Source organism: Balaenoptera borealis (assembly GCF_965194805.1).
Source record: "Balaenoptera borealis genome assembly, chromosome: 11".
NCBI classification, from domain to species: domain Eukaryota; kingdom Metazoa; phylum Chordata; class Mammalia; order Artiodactyla; family Balaenopteridae; genus Balaenoptera; species Balaenoptera borealis.
This window is the reverse complement of record NC_138868.1, coordinates 12,322,313-12,347,649: the sequence shown is the minus strand read 5'-3', so window position 1 is coordinate 12,347,649 and position 25,337 is coordinate 12,322,313. Positions and strand designations below refer to the sequence as shown.

Below are 25,337 nucleotides of genomic sequence, written 5' to 3'. Positions count from 1 at the left end.
CTAAAGTTTTTAAATTTTTCATTTTTTAAATGAACACTGTCATTAAAAGAGAACTCTCCAGTGTGATGCAATAAATGGCAGATTGAAGCCCTTAGCAAGAATGAACTAGAACCTGTTATATATGCCATGTCAGAGAAGGAACTAGACTAGACCTCAGAAAACAGAAGGTAGACTTTCTCCTTTCCCTTCCTGCTTAGCGCTAACTTATCAGGGCACAGTTAAACCATCAACATTTGACACCAAAGCCGAGGACAGACCACAGGATTTAGAATCACACTTTACAAGTGAGACACCTTGGCTTCAGAGAAGTGGCTGGTGGAACACTTTTTTGAAAGACTATTATGTAATAGCCAGAGCAGCTTTCAAAAGAGAAATGGCCTTGAGCGAAATGAAAGAACACTGGGCCTTGCTCTTGGGTTCGCAGCTATGTTGGGCTAATTAGGGCAAAATGTGGCGCTGTGATCTACGTAGACCTGGCCAGCAGCTCGCCAGGGACTGGAGCTTCTAGAGAAACTTTTCCTTCCTGTCTGTATTCCCGGATTGGGAGAGGTTAGGCTTGGGGGCGTCCAGCCTTTGTGTTGCGGTGAAACACTAAGGGAATTAAGCGGAGCCAACAGCCGGCTCTCACTCCAGGGGGCTGCCACCGCCTCAGCGCGCATTCCCTGTGCCTCCTTCCACGGTTGGCACTACGGCTCCAAGGCTCGCGGCCGCTCTCCTTCCCATTCCTCCCGTGCCTTAGGCAGGAGCTTCGGCCCCCAACTGACTCTTCCAGTCCCTGCGGCCCCTCCCTGCGGAAGCCACAGCCCAGACATTTCCATTATCCTGGGATTCTGCTGGTACCAGGGAACTCGTCGGACTGAGAACTGCTTCCTAAAGATGGTTTTAAATAAAGTTTTCGCCATCCAAAAAGGGGGGAGGGATTGGGGGAGGGCTATTTAGTGGCCAAACCGTTGGCCAATGCATGAAGGGGCTGAAGCAGGAAGACGCCGGGGCCAGTGGATAATTGGTTACGCCAGAAGCCTGTCTAGACTGTACCATACTTATTGGAGGGGGGGTTGGCGAATTCGGAAGGGTAGCTGCTTGTTCTTGAGTACTTTCAGTAAACACATATAATTATTTTTTACTTCTGAGGATTTCTGCATCGATTCAGGAGGGGTAGAAAGCAGGAGGCAGGAAAAAGGAATATTCGCTCGGCCATTTCCCCAGTTCCAACTCCTGCGCAGTACGCCCACCCTCTTCTCCCGGTTGCCTGCGGAGCCAGGCGGCCCTGCGCGCGCGTTCTCGTTTTCTTGCGTGGTACGGCGCTGTGCTCCTGCAGCCAATCAGGCCGCGAGGTCGCCGCGGTCGCCGGGGTGCGCGCGCACGCCCTAGAGCGGCGTTGGGGTGGGGGCTATGGGTGAATGGGAGAGTGAGCGGGGGCGGGCGCGGCGGCGCGAGCCGCATGAATGAGAGAAACGTGCCCCGCGCGAGATGTCGCGCGCGCCCGGGACAGGGAGCCAATGAGAACGCTGGGAGGGCTCGAGACCCGGCACTGAGGGCAGCGGCCGCGCGCCGGCTCGAAGACGAGCGACGCCGGGCGGGAGCGCGCGGAGCGGGGCGGGCGTGGAGCGTGCGGGGGCCGCGCGCTGCCTCTCAGAGGCCGGACGGCGCTGCTGAGAGGCGGCGGCGACTACGACGGCAGCGGTAACGGGAACCGTGCCGGGGGTGAGTGCCGGGGACACGGGTCCTTGCGGAACCGGAAGTGCCGGGCCAGGAAGGTGGGAGGGGAGAGTGACCTCTAGGGAAGGGGGACCAAGGAGGGGGAGGTGGCTTGAGGCCCCATTCCTACCCCGGGCCGGGTCATCCAACTGCGGCGGGACCCTTGGGCCCCGGAAACGGACGACGAGTAGAGGCCGGGGATCCACGGCTGCCGGGGCTCAGAACGGGTTAGTGTCGGGCCGCCGGATCCTAGCTCGGGACCCCGGTCCCTCCGCTCCCGGCGCCCAGCCGCCGCCCCTTCCGCCCCCGGCCCTGCACCCCGAGGCTCTGCCGCCTCCCGCAGCCTGCTCCCGCAGCCCCAGTGGGCCCTGCTGCCGCGGATTCCGTCTTCTCTGTCTCGGCCAGCCCTGCCCCATACGGTGTTTCTCAGTGCCCCGGCTCCGGGCTGGGGACTGGGTGCTGTTCCCTCCCTGCGTTTCAGGTCCCCTCGCCCCATTCTTCTGATACTTATTTTGGCTCAAGCCTCATGCTGTTACCTGTTCTTTCGCATCCGTCCTCTTCCTCCCCTACCCCCACCAGCCGGGAGCTCCACGCTTTTAGTACTTCGTACTTTTTACAAGTGGGAACTCGAATATATTTGCCATTTTTTTACCTATAGGAATCTGTTATGGGACAGGGCAGAAAGTGTTTTACCCACTTGGCCGCATGAAAACATTGAAATGAGAAGTAAGAAAGTGACAACGTAATGAAAGGTGTAGGATCACTTATACGTTATACCCTAGACCATTTTTCTGCCTTGGATTTTTCATTTACTGGTTAATGCCATCTTGTCTAGGTTGACCTTATATTCGCATCTTTATCCTTTTATCCCAGTATCCCTTTGTACTATATTAAATCTCTTCAGAGTATTCATTATCTCCCGTTCTTTAAATACTTACAAGATTTATATTGCCATGTGCTTCGGTACCTTGGTATAAGATGATAATACCCATATTAAGCTTCTGTTTGACTCTTCAGCCAGTACCTTGACATGTGGGTTATTCCATGAAACGTTGATAACTGTGTTCAGATTTACTGTATTGTACTATTATACCACTTTATTTCAACAAACAATACTTTTGCTCTCAGTCTTGCTGCCATGTCCATTTATCCCTTTAAGGAGGTACTTGTATTGAACCTTTGTTAAAGCTTGAAACCACATATTCTGTAGTTTGTTTTATATATACATATTCCTGTTCCATAGATTAAGCCTGAAATGTGTCATACACATCCTTGTACACCTTTCTTCTACTGGTACGAATCCCGACTGCTGGCTCTGATGAACCCCACTCACCCTGCAGTCTCATCCCTACTACCCACAGTACATCCTTCTGCTAAGCCTTGGTGCATCTTTATTATACCCAATACATTCTTAGGTTTTGTCTTGTCACTTCTTTTTTTTTTTTTTTTTTTTTTAAGCACTTTTCTTTTTTATAGCTACTTTATTTATTTATTTATTTATTTATTTTATTTTTGGCTGTGTTGGGTCTTCGGTTCATGCGAGGGCTTTCTCTAGTTGAGGCAAGTGGGGGCCACTCTTCACCGCGGTGCGGGGACCGCTCTTCATCGCGGTGCGCGGGCCTTTCACTATCGCGGCCCCTCCCGTCGCGGGGCACAGGCTCCAGACGCGCAGGCTCAGTAGTTGTGGCTCACGGGCCCAGCTGCTCCGTGGCATGTGGGATCTTCCCAGACCAGGGCTCGAACCCGTGTCCCCTGCATTAGCAGGCAGATTCTCAACCACTGCGCCACCAGGGAAGCCCCTGTCTTGTCACTTCTAATGCATATCCCCTAAACATCTGAGACACTGATATCTTTTGTTTCCCAGTATTGTACTCCCTAGATGCCGTGGCCTTTTATGACTCTGAATTACTTTGGCAGTATTAGCCCATGTGACTTTTCTCCTGTCAGAAAATATAATCTGAAATCATATATGGTGTTTAAATGATATCCTACCCTAGATAAAATATAAGCAGTGCAATTTTCCATCTTCTCTAATCTTTGGGGTTTTGAGGGGCAAGTTTACTTTAATAGTGTTGTCTGTAAAGCAAGAATTTGCTTCGCATTGTTAACAAAGTTACTTAAGCCTAAATTCAGAAAGTTGGGCTTTGATTCCTGTAGGAATCAATCTATTCTAATAATGCTGTTTGGCTCTCTAAAACTCTTTTTTTTTTTTTTTTTTTTTTGAGAGAGAGAGAATGAATGAATCTTGAAGGGAAGGCACCTTAGCCTTTCATGCCACAGAAAAGAGGAAGTGCTAAATTCCAGGGTACATTCATATTTCACTATTCAAAACTTCTGGTATTTTAATTTCAGCCTTTGGAATTAAGGAAGCTATTACTCCTCTTAGGTGGAAAAAAACCTTAAGTAAAATTTTTGGTCTGCAGATTCCAAGCTGTCATCACTGAGCAGGTAGTGTAGTGGATGAGAAAGAGGTAGAAAGGGTTTGTGTCGGCAAAGGGGCCTGTGAACTCTTGGGTTCTGAACCTGACTGCTCAAGTCATTCAGTGGAATGGCCTCAGGCGTTCTCTAGCCTTCAATTTTACCGAGTAGGATAAGGAACTGTGTCACCAGATAATGAGTTAAATGCTTTGCGATCACTGGATGAAAAGCATCCTATAAAATCCAAAGTGCTAATGTTATTTTGCTACTACCATCAACAGAAATAATTGTTATTTTTAATCATATCAGGGAAGGTGGGGCTCAGTTGACTTCCTAATAGGCCAATGTAGGAATAGAGAACTGTTGAATTGGGAAGAAAAAGACCAGCCCTCCCCTTGTTGACTCAGTTTCTCATAGAGGGCATCTCACCTTTCAGTGCAGGGACATTTCTCATCCAGGTCCTTTCATCAGTTATTTCAGAAGACCAAAAATTCAGCTTTTGCCTCTTTAAGGTTATAACTAAAAAGTATAGAAGGGTAAGAGTGAGAGAGACATACACAGAAAGGAAATGAGACTGTCCTAATTTTGTCCTACTTTTTTCTTTTTTCATTGTAGCAATAAATATTCTCTTTGTTCAAAGACAAGTCTCTTTTCTGGGACTGCCCTTCACTGCTGTGCCTTTGTTTGTTTTTAGATTTTGATATTCTTGGTATTTGTTACTGCCTATATGTGTCAGGTGAGATGGGCCCCATCTGTGTCAAGAGCTAGTTCTTTGATGACCTTAGGCCAGCTGAAGCCATGTTTTTCTCTTTTCAATATGAAGAGGACTTAGAAGAGTGAAGAATTCTGAACCCATTGTCCTCCCAATTCACAGTCCTTTCCCACATACACATAGTGAAGTAGAAAACCATCTTTCTTTCAAAAGGCACTTTTTAACAGAGTAGCTTGTGGGGTTTTAGCCTTGCTGGTCTTAAGAAATGCCATGAAAAAATTTCTCTGATAAAGATATTTGTTTTTCTCCAGGTGAGGCACTGTAACACAGCTGAACTCTGCATCCAGAAAGCCCAAGATTGAAGAAGAAAGATCAGAGACATTGACTGACCTGGAAACAGGGACCTCTTTGGAACTTTGCTTTCATCCGCAGTGGCTTTTAAAAGTATCATCGAGTGGAATTGATTTCTTCATCTTATTTTGCTTATTGGGAAGAACATGGCTTCAGGGATTTTATGTTTCCCTTTAGTTTTGCATGAACTCCATAGGAAAAGGAGCCCTTAAAGGGTTTGGGAATAACAAGAGACTGAAGACAGGCAAGCTTGCGTGTGCTCTCTCTCTCTCTCTGTTTTCCCTCCCGCTTCAAAGAAAAGGATTTACAACTCAACCTTGTAACAGCTGCTGCCCAGCTTTAACCATCAAGAGAAAGTAAATAAAATTAAACCACCATTGCCAGACTACAAGCCCTGAAGTCAAGGTGTGGGAGTGGTGGCATTGAGAAAACTGCCTGACAGGGACAAAGACTGCAGTAAAAACGGCTTCTCCTTAAAGCTGGAAGGGGCACCAGTTTCCTTCTTGGATTGAAATAGAAACACCTCCTTTAGGTGCCGCTCACATTTTGTGGAAGTGTGGTAGTCGTGGAGGTTCTGTAGTATCTCCTCCGAAGAATTTTTCCTTGCTTGGAGTGTTCCGTCCTACCCTGATAACCTCCCCTTCTTTCCTTTTGAAGACTCTCCTCCCTCCATGAGCTGTTCTTTGATCTGTCTGACTGCCCATGTTCTCTACCTGCAGCCATTTTCATGTGTACAGCCTACTGTTTGTCTCCAGTTTTTAAACTGTACAAGTTGTGTTTCTTAATCTCTCCTTCTGCCTTGTTCTGGGGAGGTGGTTATTCATCATTTGGAATCACCTTTCCCCCTCCCATGTGCTTTCCTTCATTTGCGATCTTTTGACCTTTGGTTTTATTTGGGAGGGGGAAGGGTGATAATTCTAAATTTTCTGCTTCCCTGGTTTCCTTCTGTACTCTTCTGGCCGTTGTCACCCTCATCCCATTTTCTTGTCTGTTCTGCCGCTGTGTGGGCCTGGGCTATGCGGCAGGGCAGATCTTCCATCAGAGCTCCAACATGCCCGCGGAGTCTGGAAAGAGATTCAAACCCAGCAAGTATGTTCCAGTCTCGGCAGCCGCCATCTTCTTAGTGGGAGCTACGACCCTCTTCTTTGCCTTTACGTGAGTTTTCTCCCAGTGGTGCTATGGGCGGGGGTGGGGGAGCTCCATGGGAGGCGAGGGGGTATTTTTCCTCTTGAGTTTGGCTACTTACTTGCAAAGGCAAGGGACTGGGAGAGTTTGAGGTCTGATACAGGTAAATCCAGATCCCAGAGATGTGGCAAGAAGCGTAAGAACAGGCCTACCCTCTCGACCTTGTTAGGAATTTTACTCTGCTGACTCCTCTACTTTCCCCTGCCTCCCTTCCTTTGAAATCACAGATGTCTTCATATTTTCCTACCCAGTTTCATCGTTAGATGATTCTGCACTAGGAAGGAAATGGGAGGGAATCACCAGAGAGTCTTGAAGCAGCCTAAGCAGTCAGTTCTGTGAGAGAAGTGGACTAGATGAAAGGTTTTTCAAAAAGTAGTGGCTTTTCCCCAGGATATCTGAAGCTTAGATTTGAGACTGTGGGAACTGGGAGTACTAGAGAATTTCAGAATTGATTTCCAAGGTATACCAATGAGATGGTTTTGGCTCTTAGTGTTACTCAGATGGTTTTCTCTGTATTCTTAAGAGCCGAAGGCTGGAGAAGTGAAGGCCACTGGGAAAGGGCAAGTTTTATTTAGGAAGAGAGTTCTAGAAGGCTTCCTTTACGTTAGTTCCTGCTGAAGGGAATGACAGTCATTTCTCCCATTCCCTGGTCCTATTAGGAAAAACAGTTGGTGTCGAAAGATTTCCCACTTAGGATATTCAGCCTTTGTTCATCTGCTTGTTACTGGAGGAGACGTGAGTGATTTACATCTTTTTCCTTTTCCCTGGTATTTCAGCTGTCGACTATCTGGCAAGCGTCTTTGCCGTTACCTGTTTATAAAGTAACAAGTACCAGGCTTCTGAGCCTTAAACTGTTGAGTCATTGAGTTAGTGTTCCAGTTGTAGCTCTTGGAACAATCAGAGCAGGCTAGATTTTCTGGGGAGTTCACTTTGCTGTGATTCAGGCTCAGACCTAATGGTGGGTGCTGTTTAGAGCCAGTGTGAGGTTGCCGGCAAGAGGAAGAGAATGAATTGACGTGGTAGGGAATAGAAGCAGTTTGGAGTCACTGAAGGATGAATGAGCAGGAGTTGCTGTGGTACAGGCAGAAATTAACTCTGAGATAGGAGGGAAGGGGCACCCGCCACCTCCACCCAAACAGAGCTTCTGATGCCAGAAGGAATTCTAAAAACTATGGGTCGTTTGGCCAAAAGAGTAATAACGCAAAAGTAAAGTAAATATGATGTTTTCCTATTTAGTTTTTAAACAAGGCAAGAATGAATCTATTATCTAAGGTATGGGCATCATCCTGCTTCCCACCTCTTCCTCTAAAGAGTAGAAGTCATAGATCCTTTGGCCCCCAGCTCTTCAGCCTGAGCATACCTGTTGAAACCCTCAAGGATTCCACTCCTACCCTTAAGGAGGAGTGAGTCTTCAGTGTCAGACTTGTTTTGGTTTCTGCTCTTATGACCACTAAGTGGAATCAGCATTTTAACCAAGGGACATTTACATGGGATCTTAGTATCTTTGTAGCTGTTGTGGTGCTGTGTCAGGAGGGATAAGTACAACACCAATTTGACACCCTTAGACCTGCTTAATTGGGGAGGGTCTGTTTTCCTTTAAGAGGCAAAGCCTTCGGGAAGTTAGGAAATTTGGGGAACTGGCTAAGTGGTTTTTCTTTCAACCCATCTGTTCTTGAGTTTGGACAAGCAGAAACCTTGTTCTTAATTTGCTAATCTGGAACCACTGAAGTGTTTGGCTGGTTATACCAGTTTTGCCACAAAGAGTTGTCCTGACATAGACATTTTCTCAACTGATAGTTGAAGCTATTTAACCTACTTCCCCATTGCCTGATGCTAGAAGAGTATGGGGCCCTCCTTATTCCATGGTCTCTCAGCCCTAGGACAAAGAATTTTGGAGGACAGTATTGACTCTTACTTGGAATTACTGCCTCTAACCCAAAGGTAGAAGAGCCTTAAGTCTTAGCTAGAGTTCTCCCTGGCAGTTTCCTCAGGACACGTTTCTGGGCTGTCTTTTCCTCCCTGGGCTTTCCCCTGTCCACTCTGGGGAGACATAAATACTCTGTTTATCTTACCTAGCTCTTGGTACCTCTGAAATTCTCATCTCTTCCTCGCCATCTGACCGTATCAGTTCCTCTGCAAGTATACACCTGGGCTGAGGTACCACAGTTCTCCAGAGCTGTTCTGTCCCTTTTGATGTTCAGTTCTCTGTTTAAAACCATACACCACCTAAAAAAGAATGACTGGTTTCAAATAGAGACAAGAGGAAGGCTCTTTTTGAACCAGCTCCTATTTGGGGCCTTAAATCTGTAGCTACTTTGTCATCCTCCTGTTCTCTTCACTAGGCTACAACTGTCTGTTCTTACATCAGTATAAACCCCAGGTGAGAATTACTTTGGGACCTATAGGGCTAGGAGTAAGAGGAGGAGCCCTTTCAGTTGGCAGACATAATTAGTGGAGGCATGTGGGCTTCCACTAATTAGAAACAATTTACCCTCCGTGTTTCTTTGTCAAGTAGGGAAGGCTACCAGCAGAAATTATCAGTTGGGTTTCGTCATCAAAAAAATGGTGATCCTCCTCTGCCCCAGAGAAACTCGAATAGAACAGTTGAGGTCTCCCCCTCTGACCCCGTCCCTCTCATTTATAGGATTTGTCCAGTACTAAAACTAGGCAGGAGTTATTGGGGAACCTGTGTTAATTCTTCTCTCTTTTCACTATTTGGGAAGGAGAGTGTCTGCTAAAGTAACTCTCCTGGTCCCCATTAGGTAACAGACACTGCATTTAAGATAATGGGCCTGGACCCTCATCTGGCTTAGTTTAGTCTCCTTTTGTGATTGGCAGGGGGTGCAGTGCCAGGTGAGAGGAATAAGCAGTTTGGGGCAAGCTGATTTTGGTAAAGTCTGTTAACCTTTGTGGACCTCTTTCTTCTGTGTGTAATGAGGAAGTTGACCTAGAGCAGTTGATTTAAGCAATATGACCTTTTTTTTTTTTTTCCAAATGAGATCTTCTGGGGAACCCCAGTATTTAAAATGTCAGAGTAGGGCTGCTCTGGTTCAAGTGAGGCTGGTGCATAGAGGCCCAGACACTGGGTATCTCCTCTTTGCCTTCCTGGGGACCCCTGAGACCTTCTTAGGGCTCCTGGCAATACCATTTGAAATAAATCGCAGAATTGTATCCCCTAAAATCTCCTTGAGCTGTGAGTTAAGTCAGCTAGCTTCCCATATATCTGTTTCTAAAACTGATGAGGTGGGGACTTCCCTGGCGGTCCAGTGGTTAAGACTTTGCCTTCCAATGCAGGGGGTGCGGGTTCGATCCCTGGTTGGGGAGCTAAGATCCCACATGCCTCGCGACCAAAAAACTAAAACATAAAACAGAAGCAATATTGTAACAAATTCAATAAAGACTTTAAAAATGGTCCACATCGAAAAAAAAAAATCTTAAAATAAAATTGATGGGGAGGACATGGGGGTGAAGTCTCCGCTGCAAGTGATCCTCTGTGGGAAGGATAAGTCAGGGTTGTCCAGAAATCCATGATGGTCTTTCCAGTGTCCCATCCATGAAAGAGCTTTCTCCTTTACAGTTTCTGCCTCTATCACCTCTCAAGCATTTCATCCACAAGAGTTGGGCAACCTCAGTGACTCTCCCTTCTGGCCCTTTTTTTTCATGACTGCAGAGGTGCTAGCACCTGATTTGAGTGGGAGCAGCCTCATGATTTGGGGCATTAATTGAGCAGTGTTTGTTCTTTTCTTTCCCACGTTGTATTCTCACCCAGGAATAAGTGCCCAAGTCCTATATCTTGTACTCAGCTGCTTGAAAGTCTGGTAAGACAGGACAAATCAAGTCTTTTACGAGAAATTTATCCACTAGAAGGGGAGAGGTTGTTTTCCTGTGGAATCTTGAGGATCCCCAGGGGCAAGAAGTGGGATATTCATTCTAGCCTTGCCTCATCACCAAAGAACACTAGTCACACATGTTCATACACATAGTCAAAGTATGTGCTAGGCATGGGAGGAATGCATAGACGTGTTCTTTAGGAGCGAAGTGCCTCTGTTGTTAAATATTCTTGAATCTAGTAGTTCAGAGGAGAGGAAGTGGAGTTAGCGATGAAGGTGGAGCTGGAATGATAATTGATGATGGAGATAGTTAATAATGTGGTTTTTTTTGTTTCTTCTATTCCATGAATGCTCAGTATTAAACCAGCTGGTTTAAAAAGAATTCTAGGCTCATTTCAGACATTGTCTCCTCCATTCTCGTACCTGTATTAGGTAGCTGACCTAACAAGCTTGGAGAGTTTCCTGTGAATTACCTAAGGCTACAGTAGCAAAGCATTGATCAAGACAGGGTTAAAATCCAAAGCTTCTTGACTCCTACTTTATTTTTCTTACCAGGAACTTATCCATTTTTTTATAATGGGCAGAGTTAGAGAGGGCTAGGAAACAGATGTGCAGGAGTGTGGGTATTGAAACCCACTCTCCCAATTTTATTTGGCCTTGAAAACAGGAGTGCTAAAGGGACGGGCAGAAGAACCTGTTCTCCCTGGGATGGTGTAGGTTTGGGAGTCTCGTTGGTGAGTCAGCCAGCCTTCTGGGCTACAGCCACGCCCTCTGCTTTGGAGCTCTGTGATTATTCCCATAGGCTAAGGACGAGCCCCAGCAGCTCCTCAGCTCCGCCCGCGTCTCCGTCCATCAAAGGCCACAGATTCAGATGGGCCATTTGGGGTGGTCACTTAGGAATCTGGCAAAGTACTGTAGCAACGGCAAGCCTCTCCTGAAGCCAAGCAGAATGTGGGATACGGCGGGAGCAGGCTTTGATCTCACAGGCCTCTCCTTGGTGGGATGTTCCCTCAGAGTGCTCAGGTTGGAAGCAATGGTCTTTGACTTGAATCTAGGAGCGGCTGTTGCCTGTGAAGTTGAGTTATTTGCAGTATTTCCAGATACTGCCACTGTGAGGGTAGGCTTTATTTTGGCAACAGATACTGGAACTTGATTCTAGAGTTACACACTTCAGCTGGGATGGGTTGATATCAAGAAGGTTGTAGGGGTAAAGTTCATTATCCAGGGGCAGGTCATTGGCAGGTTGTCCAAGAAATGGAGTGATTTGCTTTGTTTGGAAATGCAGAAACTGGAGAAAGAATGGGGTCAGAAACATTGACATCTGGGCCTGCAAGGGGGCTGATGTCTCATTCTCATTCACCTTAGTTTCCCTCAGAGATGGAGGCAACCTTATTTTTTCAGAAGCTCAAGAGGCCACGTAGCCAATTCTAGGAATGAGACATTTAAATCACGGACACCTCAGTGTTGTAAGGATTTCATTTCTTTTTCCCTTCTAATTATCTTCCCAGGCTGTAGGAGTCAAGTGAGTCACCCTTTCTCCTCGTCCCTGGGTGGAAATTGAAGTGACAGCTAAGTACTAGGGAGGCGCTCTGACCTGGATGACTGGGTTTCAGTTTCTCTCCCTCCCTCGCAAGGAGGCTTTGGGTGGGGCTGTGTAAAGGCTCTTGCCTTCTTGCTTGTATTCCACCCCAAACCCTGCCAAGGTACGGGGACATCTTTTTTGAATGAAAGAACCCCCAGAGGAAGAGGCTTCCATAGGAGACTTTGGTAGAATAAAACTAGAGCTGTGACTGAAGGTCTGTTTTTTTCCTTGAAATCACTCCCTGCGCTCTAGCTTCATTATTTTGTCTCCCAATTATGTACTGACCCATAAAGAGAAGCAGAGTTAATTGATAATTACTATCTAAAAAGCCTGGCACACCATAAATATTTACTTAAATTTTTTTTTTTTAATGAACGGCTAAATGGAATTTGAATAAATAGATGGTGCTGGTAAAGACTTGTGAGATCCTTTGTGACAATCAGTTTTACCTTTTATCATTAGTTTATTTTTCATTGAGGAGCTCAGTTCTTTTGAATTGTCCTGAATCACTATTCAGGGCTGTGCTTTTTATTTTTTAAAATTTATTTATTTTTGGCTGCACTGTGTCTTCGTGGCTGCGTGTGGGCTTTTTCTAGTTGCGGCGAGCGGGGGCTACTCTTCGCTGCAGTGCGCGGGCTTCTCATTGTGGTGGCCTCTCCCGCTACGGAGCACAGGCTCTGGGCGCGTGGGCTCTAGAGCACAGGCTCAGTAGTTGTGGCGCACGGGCTTAGTTGCTCCGCGGCACGTGGGATCTTCCCGGACCAGGGCTCAAACCCGTGCGTGTCTCCTGAATTGGCAGGTGGATTCTTAAGCACTGCGCCACCAGGGAAGCCCTGTGCTTTTTATTTTGATGGAGACAGATCACCTCTCAACAGAATCCAGGACTGCTGTGGATTAATTCTCCGGAGTCATTTGCTGTCTTGTTCTCCTGGCCCCTTCTTCCTTTCCTTCAGGGAACTCTTCCTTTCCTTCCGCTGGTCTAGATAAAGGGAACAAGGACAGATGCTGGCCTAATTCTGGAGATTAAGTTCTCAGCCACAAAGCAGATTAGGGTATTTAGCCACTGTCTTGTTATGGGAAGTTCTTCCTGAGCTGAGACAGGAGAGAGGGTGTTTGATACCACTGACCAAGCAAGCAGCACATCAGATGTTCTTTTGACACTTCCAGCTCCCAGGAACCATCTTCAGAGAAAGGGAGAGCTCTTGCAGCATTCCTGAGACATATATCCTGACAGAAACTGAGCTTAATCCTGGACTAGGTCACTATTTTGTCAAGGAAAAGTTACCTAAAGCATATCTCTTGATTTGAACCCTGTGGAATATTGGATATGTGTGGCCAGTTTCTTCTTCCTGCAGGATTTGGGGCTGCTTTGGTCTGATATCTTCCCTTTTTTTTCCTCCTCCACTCTTCTGCTTCATTTATTCATCTTGGGGTCTAGTCCTGTGTCTTGGTATCCTTCCTTACCTGTGAGTGGTTTCCTTTTCTTTACCTTGAGAACTAGCCTCTAGTTGAATAAAATTCTCAGGAGTATCTGATGTATAATGTATCTGGAGAGACTTTAGGCAGTTGAGAGTAGTTCAGAGCCAGCTGGGAGGAGGGAAGAGAAGCCAGAGAGGCAGGTGGTGTCCCATGCTTTGGGTGAATGTGCAGGTCAGTGGGGCATGGCTGGGGTCCAGAAGCCTCAGGCTGTTTCAGAGAAGGGAATGCAGCTGGTGTCAGTTACATACTTAGTCCCTAGCTCTTGTGCCTGGTTAAAAGGAGGTAAGGACAGAGTCCAAAACATGTGGAAAGATCCACGAGGTAAGAATGAATTTGAGGAACACAGACTTTAGTGCAAAGGGTTATGAGTCTTGTACCTTGATCAAAAATGAGTATTTATTTATTTATTTTGGGCTGCGCTGGGTCTTTGTAGCTGCATGCGGGCTTCCTCTAGTTGCGGCGAGCGGGGTCTACTCTTCATTGTGGTGCACGGGCTTCTCATTGCGGTGGCTTCTCTAGTTGCGGAGCACAGGCTCTAGGCACGCGGGCTTCAGTAGTTGTGGCGCACGGGCTTAGTGGCTCCACGGCATATGGGACCTTCCTGAACGAGGGATCGAACCTGTGTGTCCCCTGCATTGGCAGGCGGATTTTTAACCACTGGACCACCAGGGAAGTCCTAAAATGAGTATTTCTGTGGGAAACTAGACCCACTTGTTGGGAAGGATAAAGATAATTTGAGACTTCAAAGGTGAACCACACAAGATTTATATATAGGTATGGGGACTGAATCTTTTTTTTTTTTTTTTAATATTTATTTATTTGGTTGCACTGGGTCTTTAGTTGCAGCTCGCTGGCTCCCTAGTTGTGGCATGCGAACTCTCAATTGCGGCATGCATGTGGGATCTAGTTTCCTGACCAGGGATTGAACCCGGGCCCCCTGCATTGGGAGCATGGAGTCTTAACCACTGCACCACCAGGGAAGTCCCTGAATCTTTATAGCTTTTTTTATATGGTTGGTGTCCAAAGTGTTAGAGGCAGCCCCTCATTTTCTTTATTATCTGTGCAGCTGTCCAGGACTAAGCCTCTACGTGTCACCTGCAGTGCCCATCTACAATGCGATTGTTTTTCTCTTTGTGCTGGCCAACTTCAGCATGGCCACCTTCATGGACCCAGGGATTTTCCCTCGAGGTAAGATCTCCCTCCTCTCTCTTGGAAATATCTTACTGCCTTTGAAAAAGAATGATTTTTGGACATTTATACATTTGGTCTGGCGCCTTAGGAGTCTTGGGTTTGGGGATACTTTTATAGTCTAATGATGAAAAGCAAGTCAGGATCTTAGGAATATATGTCGTAACTTCTAGGCATCTGATCCACTTTGGCCCAACTCTTTGATTTTCAGTTACTCATTCAGCAGAAATTTATTTCGAGCACGTGGGTTGGGCATTGTTGCTAGTTTTGATACTATCTAAGATGAATTAGAGAGTGACAGTGTGATAACAAACTGTAATGGAAGCATGAAAAAGGTTCTCTGAGACCTTAGAAAAAGGGGCACTTATATCTGCCCAGATAAATTGGGGAAATGCTGCTGAAGATAGGTAGGAAGGACTTTATCGAGTAGAGGATGGAAGGGAAAGGCATTCTAGGAAGAGGAAGCAGCATATACAGAATTGTAGCTGTGAAATGCAGAATTCAGTGGGTGGAAGTTAGAATGCATGGTGGGGCCAGAAGGGGCAAGAGATAAACCAGAACCAAGTGTAAAAGACTTTATGTGCTAAATTAGATAGATTATAATTCTTCCTTCGGACAGCAAGACGTCTTTAATTGGGGGAATCACAGGATCACATTTCCTTTTACAATAATAATTCTTATAAGAATGTACAGATACCTTTTGGGAGGCTATTGCAATAATGCAGACCAGATGAGAACTTGAATTCAGAGCTGGATTTACAGATTTTTCATTAGTAGACCCAGCAGAATTTTTCATTACTAATTGCTTACTAGGGGAGAGTGAGAGGGTGAAGGAATTGTCTAGGGTAGTTCCAAGGTTCCTCACCTGAAAGATAGGTTCTTTATAAACCAAGACCCAAGTTATAGGACTGTTGAGTGGGTTTGGAGGGAAGACAGAGCATCTTAGACACGTTGAATTTGAGATACTTAATGGATCATTCAGGTAGTTACCCGTGGGCAGTTGAGTAGTCAGACTCATGGCAGAGTCCTCAGCCATGTAGTATTTGAAGCAACAGGCGTTAAGATTTTCTAGAGAAAGTAGAATGAGATTAGGAAAGAACGAAAGTCAGCCTGACCAGTATTGACATTTTAATAATGAGGAGAAGGAGGAGCCACTGAAGAGGGATTGAGCAAGAAAAGTTAGTAGGAGGATAAACCGGACAAAGTGGGAACGAAGGAAAGTTCATGAAGTAGCTGATGGTTGGCAATATCAGAAATTAGGTCCAATAGTATGGAAATTCAAAGTTGCCCATTGTTTTAGTGACTAAGAAATTAGTGATCTTAACAAGAATAGTTTGCAACATCCCTGGTGTTCCAGTGGTTAACACTCTGCGCTTCCACTGCAGGGGGCACGGGTTCGTCCCTGGTTGAGAACTAATAAGATCCCACGTGCTGCGTGGTGCGGCCAAAAAAACAAAACAAAACAAAAAAACACACACACAAGACTAGTTGTTTTTTGTTTTTGTTTTCATTGTTTTTTTTGGCCACGTGGCTTGCAGGATCTTAGTCCCCGACCAGGGATTGAACCCAGGCCCCAGCAGTGAAAGCACTGAGTCCTAACCAGTGGACTGCCAGGGAATTCCCAACAAGAATGGTTTTAATAGTGTGTTTATGTATGTATGTGGGAGAGAGACAGTTAAATTACCAAAACTATAACGGTTTGGAAGGCAGTGAATAGGAAATGAGCAAGCAGAGTCAATGAGTATTAAGATTATTCTTTCAGGAAGTTAAGCAGAGAAGGAAGAAGATGGAATATCTTAGGGCAGAGGGAGGAGTTTTGTTTGTTTGTTTAATGGTACAGAAGACTTTAGCATGTTGATAGCATGAGGAGGTGGAACCAGAAAAGAGACAAGCAGAAGGTGATGAAAGAGTAATTGAAGAGTGACCATCTGGAAGAAGGAGATGCTTTCCTCTGCGTGCTGGAAGGGTTATGCTTACAGAAGTAGGCTGTTTCTGGAATAGGAGGTGAGAGTGAGGACCAACCAGCATTACTGGGATAAGAGATAGAGAATTGATGATGGTTGTTACTGATGACATCTCATTTTTCTCTCAAATGTGAAGTTACCTTGTAAGAGTGAGGCAGGTGGGATTGGGATAGCAACTTCAGTGAGATGAGGTTTTTCTGAAATTCATTGTGCTCACAAAGCCTGTGTCACTGTGCGTGGTGACTTTTGTTTCAAAGCTTAGATTAACAAAAGGCGCTTTGAGTCCCTAAAGCCAAGGAAGATGCTATTTTAATGAGCGTTTAATGTTCATTTATCAAATATTTATTGATTATTATGATATGGTCATTTGGGATGATTATTATGATGGTCAAATAGCTCGGTCTTGAAGGGAAGATAGAGAAGACATTTACATAAATACACTGTGGTAACTTTAAAGAGTAATCAAAGAACTGTAGTACTTTAAGAAGAGAAAGAGCTCACTTCTGATACATGATAGTGTGGAAGAATCAGATATTTCAATATAAGTAGCATTTGAATTTTTTTCCTTTAAAAAACTTTTTTAAAAAAAGATTTTAATAAGTAGTGAATATTCATTATATAGAAAGTATAAAAAAGGTAAATATCACCTATAATTTCCCAGCCCAGAGATGACTACTGTTATATTGTGGTATATTTCCTTCCAATCAATATTGTGAAGATTTATACATACAATATTATTTATATATACCATAAATCTGTAGCACATATATGTGTGTCTGTTTCTATTTCTGTTTTCAAAATGGGATCTTTTTGTTTGTACAGTTCTTTACCTTGTACTTTTTCACTTACATTGTTAGCATTTCCCTAAGTCAGTACATTTGAAAACTTTTAATTCCTATACCATCACTTAATTTTTCCTTCTCATGGGTATTTTTTTTAGATTAATAATAAAAAATGAAAATTGCACACTATATAGATGAGAAGGCAAATTATGTCCTTTAAGTTTTGAAGTGGGGTGGTGAGTTTCTGATAGCTGAAAATTGAAAGGGCATTCAGGTAAAGAGAATGTCTGCAGCCAAGAAACAGTACTGTAATGTATATAGGGAACTAGGGGAAGATCTTTTGGGCAAGGGTGTCTGTGTGTGGAAAAAAGGTTGATGTTAGTTCGTTACTTCCTCTTTCGGATTGTTGTAGTTCAGTCGTGTACTTGTAGATACTGAACTATTATGCAAACTCATTATAGATGTACTTTGATATATAAAGTGTCTATTTCTTTTGAAATATAATACGTAAACCAAGAATATCAGCATATCCATATCAGAGCCACCTCTGAGTCATATTCTTAAACCTCATTTCCCAGTGTAGAATAAATTGCTTCCTCATCTGCGTTTCCATAGTGTTGTATATAGAGCTGATCTCACCGTATTAGAGTTACTAGTTCCTAGTCTCTCTCACCATTAGACTGTGAATTCCTCGAAGGCAGAGGCCATATTTTAAATATCACTGCATCCCTAGTGCCTAGTACAGTTCTAGCATAGTCATTTTTTCATTAACTTTTACTCTCTACAGCTGAAGAGGATGAAGACAAGGAAGATGACTTCAGAGCTCCCCTTTACAAAACAGTGGAGATCAAGGGCATCCAGGTGCGCATGAAATGGTGTGCCACCTGCCGCTTCTACCGTCCTCCTCGATGTTCCCACTGCAGCGTCTGTGACAACTGTGTGGAGGTAAGAACTCTGGGTGGGGTAAGCTGAACCTAAGTTACCTTCTTCCTACCCACAGAATAAGAATTGAATCCAGTGGATTCTTGGCTATGGATGAAAATATAGCCCTGACTACCTGGGCTGTGTTCTAGCTCTGGCACAAAGTGTTAGCAACGAGGTACACATGAGAGGTAGAGCATAAATACTCTGTTACAGGAGGGAGCCCAAGTGGGTAGGCATAGGCTTTCCCAGCACCATTAGTCATAGCTCCAGCCTTCCATCCCTTGGCTCATCTTTTCGGTTATTTGACCTGCTTAGTGTTCTCCACTCCTTCCACTTCATCATGCTGTTGCATTCAAATTTTACAATTACATTGCTTTCTTCTGCATTCCTTGTCTTTTATTTTTAACCCTTTTTTCAGTGCATTTTTACTTAACTGTAAGCAGTTGCCTGCCAGATTTTTCTTCCAAGCCTCTTTTTTCATGAATCTTAATGTTTCTGCAAAGCCTCTGACATTTGTACCTCTCAGAGTTCCTTGGTCACATAGGATAAACTTTGAGAGGTGGCCTTGGCCTTCGATCAGCCTCTGGAACGTCTTCCTTATAGATTGATAGAGCAAGATAAACTGCATGAACTGTTTTTAAATTTTGTAACTAAATGGTGAACATGATGACAGATTATTAAAAGAAACACTTAAGTTCTGCTGTTTGTTCTGCTTGACAGAAACGATCTAGTGCCATGGTCCAAGGATGCCGCTCAGTCTGTCTCATTTTGCTCCTAGGAATTTGATCATCACTGCCCCTGGGTGAACAACTGTATTGGTCGCCGGAACTACCGTTATTTCTTCCTCTTCCTCCTTTCCCTGACAGCCCACATTATGGGTGTGTTTGGCTTTGGCCTCCTTTATGTCCTCTACCACATGGAGGAACTCTCAGGGGTCCGCACGGCTGTCACGTATCCTTCAAGGCCTGTGGGTTGCGGGACTGGGAGGGGGAAGAATGGAGAAAGTTGAGTCCGGTGGCAGTGAGGGTCAGAGGGAAGGCGGCTACAGCATGGGCTGGGGAAGGCGAGACCACGTTGCTCTGCTCTCCTTGATTGTCTGGCTTCAGAATGGCAGTGATGTGTGTGGCTGGCTTATTCTTCATCCCAGTAGCTGGCCTCACGGGATTTCACGTGGTGCTGGTGGCTAGGGGACGCACAACCAATGAACAGGTATGGGGAGAAGTGACGGGAGATCCCTGGAGAGCAGGGCATGTGTCTCTTGGCCCTCTAGTTAGTGTATGCTTTTTATGATGAGGTGTCCAAGTTCCTCACGTAAGCATGAGGACGGGCCACTTCTTAGTTAACAAACATTTATAGAATGTCTGCTGTATACTGGTCGATTTAGGCTCTGAGCTAATAGAAACAGTGAAAGACCTGGGCCAGCCCTCAAGAAGCTTACAGTCCTGCTTAAAGGAAAACAATTATTTTTGTGCCCATAACAATAGCTAACCTTACTTGCTTATTCTTACGTATGTTATCTTAGTTTTCAATATTTAGAGAGCTATTTATCCCCATTTTACATAAGGAAACTGATGTTTAGGGTCAGATAGCTACCATGAAGTGGACCCAGAATTTGAACTGATGACCCTGACTCTGGAGTTCCCATTCTTAGTCGTCACAAGTATAAGCTTCCTTATGGTAGGACTGTATTTTACTCATTTTTATACCTCCCAGATAGTGGGTGCACAATAATTTGTCATTGATTTGTGTTTTGGCTTTTGGAGGTCAAGGTCCCATTTTTTGACTGACCTGGTCCTTTTTCCCTCCCTCTAGGTTACGGGTAAATTCCGGGGAGGTGTGAACCCCTTCACTAATGGCTGCTGTAACAATGTCAGCCGTGTACTCTGCAGTTCCCCAGCACCCAGGTACACCTACCCCTTTGCTCTAGTGTTCACCTTTGGTTAAAACTTTTGTCTTCTTTGGGTTTATTCTGGCTGCCTTTTAGGGAGGGTTCTCTTAGAATGGGAAGTGCCTACAAGGGAGAGGCACTTTAATGGACCCTGTGAGTTCAGTTGTATTCTTTAGATATTATGTTACTCTCTTTGGAGAACTGAGGATGAGATTTACTCCAGAGTACCTTGAGCTAGGTGTATCTGCCCATAGGCCTGGTCTTGCTGTTGTTCTTGTTCTTCATAGAATCAAAGAAATCAGTTCAATGCTGATCTTTTCCCTGGCCTGGTAGGACTGTTTCTTGTATTTGTAAAACTGCTCTACACAAGGTAGGCAACCATTAGATATTTTGGAACGAACGAATGAATGAATGAATGAATGAAAGCCCTCTCACTCTTGACACTCAGGTATTTGGGGAGACCAAAGAAAGAGAAGACAGTTGTAATCAGACCACCCTTCCTTCGGCCAGAAGTGTCAGATGGGCAGATAACTGTGAAGATCATGGACAATGGCATCCAGGGAGAGCTGAGGAGAACTAAGGTGAGGAATTTAGGGAAGTAAAGCTAGGTAACTTGGGGAATCTCACCACGGCAAAGAGATGGAAACTTGCTTTGTTTACATCTCTCTTATAGTATTTATCACTTTCTGATTTGTGTTAAAGTTACTTAAACACATATCTTCTTTTTTTTTTTTTTCTTTTTTTTTTTTAAATTTTATTCATTTATGTATTTATCTATTTATTTTTGGCTGTGTTGGGTCTTCGTTTCTGCGCGAGGGCTTTCTCCAGTTGCGGCGAGCGGGGGCCACTCTTCATCGCGGTGCGCGGGCCTCTCATTATCGCGGCCTCTCTTGTTGCGGAGCACAGGCTCCAGACGCGCAGGCTCAGTAATTGTGGCTCACGGGCCTAGTTGCTCCGTGGCATGTGGGATCTTCCCAGACCAGGGCTCGAACCCGTGTCCCCTGCATTGGCAGGCAGATTCTCAACCACTGCGCCACCAGGGAAGCCCCACATATCTTCTTTTTCCCATTAGATTGTAAGTTCATTGACAGTAGAAATTTAGTCCATTCATTTGCATGTCTTCATAGGACTTAACATAGCAGCTTATAGATGGTAGGATCTCAACAAGTAGTTGTTGGTGGAAAGAAGTAAGTGACAGAATGAAACCCTTGTTGAAAGCTTTTCTTTCTCCAAAACCGTCCCCAAACTGGTCTGTGTCCTGTCTTCCAATTCCAGTTCAGAAGTCTGTGGTGACTCCCCAGTGCCCCTCTTACACCAGTTTCATACTTTGAGTTTTGCCCTAACGCTCAGTTCTCCAAATCTGATTTTCCCTCATTTATCCAGTCTAAAGGAAGCTTGGAGATAACAGAAAGCCAGTCTGCAGATGCTGAACCTCCACCCCCTCCTAAGCCGGACCTGAGCCGTTACGCGGGGCTACGGACACACCTCAGCCTGGCTACTAATGAGGGTAAGGGCAGAAGCAGGAGTGAGAATGTTATTTGTTAGCTGTGGAGATGACACAGGCAAGGGCTGGGAGATGATGCTTATGTTGTGACTGAGAAAACCCAGCAAGTGGTACTTGAACCACTTCTTTGGACAGCGGGAGAAAGGGGATGACAGTTAGCTATTGGCAGTGAGTTGGACATCTCTGTGTGTCTGTGTGTACTGTCAGCATCCGGACAGACCAGAGAACATTCTGGGATCTGTTTGGTACAGTCACTCACTCTGTGTTCTGGGTTGGTATGAGTCTGTAGTCTTGATTTCAGCAAAATCATTATGTTCCTTTGCTTGGTATATCTTTTCCTACCTTGTTCTCCCCCTGTACTTTAACGAACTCTAGCCAGGTTAAGAGAACAGCTTGTAAAGTGGTGCCCCCTGGGCCTTTTTTCCTGCAGAGAGCAGCCTCTTGGGCAAGGACAGCCCCCCCACCCCTACCATGTACAAGTACCGGCCGGGCTACAGTAGCAGCAGTACATCAGCCGCCATGCCTCATTCTTCCAGCGCCAAGGTACTGAGTGCTCTCTAAGAAGTAGGGTTGTCATGTATGCCAGCTGTTCTGGGAAAAAGAAGATTGGGAGAAGGGAAGGAAGAAGCAGAGGGAAGAGAAGAAAACCAAAGGCACTTTACTAATTGTTGGCTTAGTAATAGCGTTGACAGTTTGTCCTTCATCCAAGAGAGGTCACGGTAACATAATAGATAAAAGCATTGATTACAGCGTCAGATCTGAGTTCAAAACCCAGTTGTGCCATCACAGAGAAGTTCCTTAACCTCTCTAAGCCCCATTTCCTGCATCTTAAAATGAGATACTATTTGTTCCTACTTACAGATTTACTTTAGGGGTTAAACAGGATAATGCATGTGAAAATTCTAAGCATATTGCTGGCACATAACAAATACTGTTTTTGACTGCCTCCTTGGGCTCTGGGGCCTAGTGTCCCAAGAGGGGACAAGAGGAGGAGCACTAAGAACCTGCTTTGCTTTTCCCCCTCAGTTGAGTCGTGGGGACAGCCTGAAGGAGCCAACCTCAATTGCGGAGAGCAGCCGTCATCCCAGCTACCGTTCAGAGCCGAGCCTGGAGCCAGAGAGCTTCCGTTCTCCCACCTTTGGCAAAAGCTTTCACTTTGATCCACTGTCCAGTGGCTCTCGCTCCTCCAGCCTCAAGTCAGCCCAGGGCACAGGCTTTGAGCTGGGCCAGCTGCAGTCCATCCGTTCAGAGGGCACAACCTCCACCTCCTATAAGAGCTTGGCCAACCAGACACGTAATGGAAGCCTATCTTACGACAGTCTGCTCACTCCTTCAGACAGCCCTGATTTTGAGTCCGTGCAGGCAGGGCCTGAGCCAGACCCACCTTTAGGCTACACCTCTCCCTTCCTGTCAGCCCGGCTGGCCCAGCAACGGGAAGCCGAGAGGCACCCACGTTTGGTGCCAACCGGCCCAACGCACCGAGAGCCCTCACCAGTCCGGTACGACAATCTGTCGCGCCATATTGTGGCCTCCCTCCAGGAACGAGAGAAGCTGCTACGCCAGTCACCCCCACTCCCAAGCCGCGAGGAAGAACCAGGCTTGGGGGACTCAGGCATCCAGTCAACACCAGGCTCAGGCCATGCCCCTCGTACTAGTTCCTCCTCAGATGATTCGAAGAGATCACCCTTGGGCAAGACTCCACTGGGACGCCCAGCTGCCCCCCGTTTTGGCAAGCCAGATGGGCTAAGGGGCCGGGGACTAGGGTCCCCTGAACCAGGCCCAACTGCCCCCTACGTGGGCCGATCTATGTCTTACAGCAGCCAAAAAGCCCCATCTGGTGTCTCTGAGACAGAGGAAGTGGCCTTGCAGCCATTACTGACACCCAAGTAAGTATTAGTCCATCCTGGCCCCCAATGGACTTAAAAGTAGCGTACTGCCCTGCAGAAGGTATCAGGGCTTCACTTGTACATTTTAGTGCAAGTGGACCCAGGGTTATCCTGCTTGTAAGATAGCCCTTCATTTTCATTTTTAACTCCAGCTGCCTTCATGGGCTATTCCTGTTAAGAGACTGAGGATTAATACTTTTTTCTTAGTTCTGTCTTCCTAAAATGTAATTTATTTGCCTGAGAGTGAAAGGAATAAGTAGAGGAGAGAGGGAATCAGGATGCTTGTAAGCAGGGCAGTAAAATAAAAGGGAATCTTTGTATAAGAAAGTATATATGTAGAAAGCACATTTTTTTCTCTTAACTTTTTAAACTACCTCCCTTTTCGGTGTTGTGTGTCCCACTTCTGACACCTCTCTCTTCTTTTCTTCCCAGAGACGAAGTACAGCTCAAGACCGCCTACAGCAAAACCAACGGGCAGCCCAAGAATATAGGCTCAGCCTCCCCTGGCCCAGGCCAGCCACCTCTCAGTAGCCCCACAAGGGGAGGGGTCAAGAAGGTGTCAGGGGTGGGTGGCACCACCTATGAGATTTCGGTGTGAGCCTTGGGCAGCTCCCCTCCCCCACACCTCTGCGCCTACACCAAAGGGCCCCAGGTGGCCACCTTCCTTTCCTCAAGGGGCTCCCCTCCCCTGCATGGACATTTTTTAAACAACCGATTCCAAGAGGATGAGGACATTTTATAAAATGCAGTGGGGTTGGGGAGTTGGAGAGTTGGGGCCCTGAGACTGGGGTAGCAACCCCCTTCACCTTTTAAGACCTTTCCCTTCCTTAACCCCTGGACCAGACTCAGTGGACATTTGTGCAATTGCTCGCCCTGGAGGGAACCAGATCATTTTTAAACCAGAAATAATTTTTTTTATTATTGTTACGGATTCTATTTTTTTCCTCTTCTGCGTTACCAGGTGTGTGTGTACATATACATATACATATATATATATATATATATACATATATATATATATATATATATATATATATATATATAAAATAAATATCAAAGAAATTATATATCTATCCTGGGATGGGAAAATGAGGGAGGGATATGTATAAGGAGGGGGATTTTACTCTTCCTGTTCCTCAGACCAGCAGGAAAAGAGGGGAGACATCGATTGAAGTCTTCCTTTTCCCCATGGTTCCCTCTCTTTGTCCCACTTACCATCTAAGGAAATAGCACCCCCTGTTGTTGGTGCTAAGTGACCAGGAAAGAAACCCAGGGAGAGGCGCGTCTGGGTGGGGTTTTGGTCGGAGGAGGGAAGGACCTGGAGAGGAGAGTTAGTTTTCTAGGCTCACTGGCACTTAGTTTCCCCAGGGAAGGGGTCAAAGCCCCATGACTTTGGTGGTGGTGGTGGGGAGATCAGGAAAAGAGCTTGGCTGAGCTCCAGAAACAATATTGGATAATCCCCCCTTCTTGGGGGAGAGGGATTATTGTGGGCTTCTTCAACTGGCCCCTCAAAGCCTTCCCCCAACTCACACGGTTGACATTATTTTTAAATTCAAGGCCGGGAGAGAAGAATCCAAAAAGCAATATTTCTCATCACATGCCAAAAACGGGATAGAGAGAAGGAGTGGCAGGCCTCGGCCCCTCCAGTTGTCCCCTGGGGATGACCCCTCAGCCCACCTCAGTATGGTGCTGGGTAGAGGGGATACCTGGGTTCTAACCTTTAAATAGGGGAGACCCCAGCCTCTAAACAGAAGCCCTTTTATTTTTTATTCTGATTAGCCATTTTAAACCAACAAGGAATAAAAAGAAATCCTGATCTAACCAGCTCCCCCTGACTTGCGTTATTTTGTGTGGTTAAGGCAGGGTGAATGATCTCTGAAGGGAAGTCAGTTACAAGGAAAACCTCATAAGCGTCTCTGGTCCTGGTCCATCTTTAAGCAGGACTA

The 25,337-nt window shown here is 45.7% G+C and overlaps 1 protein-coding gene across 6 annotated transcripts; it reads left to right on the top strand.

Annotated features, from left to right (window-relative positions):
• The first annotated feature begins 1,398 nt into the window (after positions 1-1,398).
• Positions 1,399-25,217, top strand: ZDHHC5 (zDHHC palmitoyltransferase 5). 6 transcript variants are annotated; one of them, XM_082341185.1, is made up of 13 exons: positions 1,400-1,704; positions 5,140-6,334; positions 7,024-7,099; positions 14,322-14,443; positions 17,977-18,134; positions 18,892-19,064; positions 19,220-19,322; positions 19,926-20,017; positions 20,450-20,582; positions 21,385-21,508; positions 21,936-22,048; positions 22,532-23,391; positions 23,824-25,217. In XM_082341185.1, the coding sequence occupies exons 4-13, from the start codon at positions 14,407-14,409 to the stop codon at positions 23,987-23,989; spliced, it is 1,959 nt and encodes a 652-aa protein (XP_082197311.1). In that variant the 5' UTR covers positions 1,400-1,704; positions 5,140-6,334; positions 7,024-7,099; positions 14,322-14,406; the 3' UTR covers positions 23,990-25,217. The 6 variants fall into 6 exon arrangements, with proteins under 6 accessions (XP_082197312.1, XP_082197311.1, XP_082197310.1 ...); XM_082341184.1 differs by lacking the exon at positions 7,024-7,099 and adding an exon at positions 2,357-2,450; XM_082341182.1 differs by lacking the exon at positions 7,024-7,099.
• The last annotated feature ends 120 nt before the right edge of the window (positions 25,218-25,337 follow it).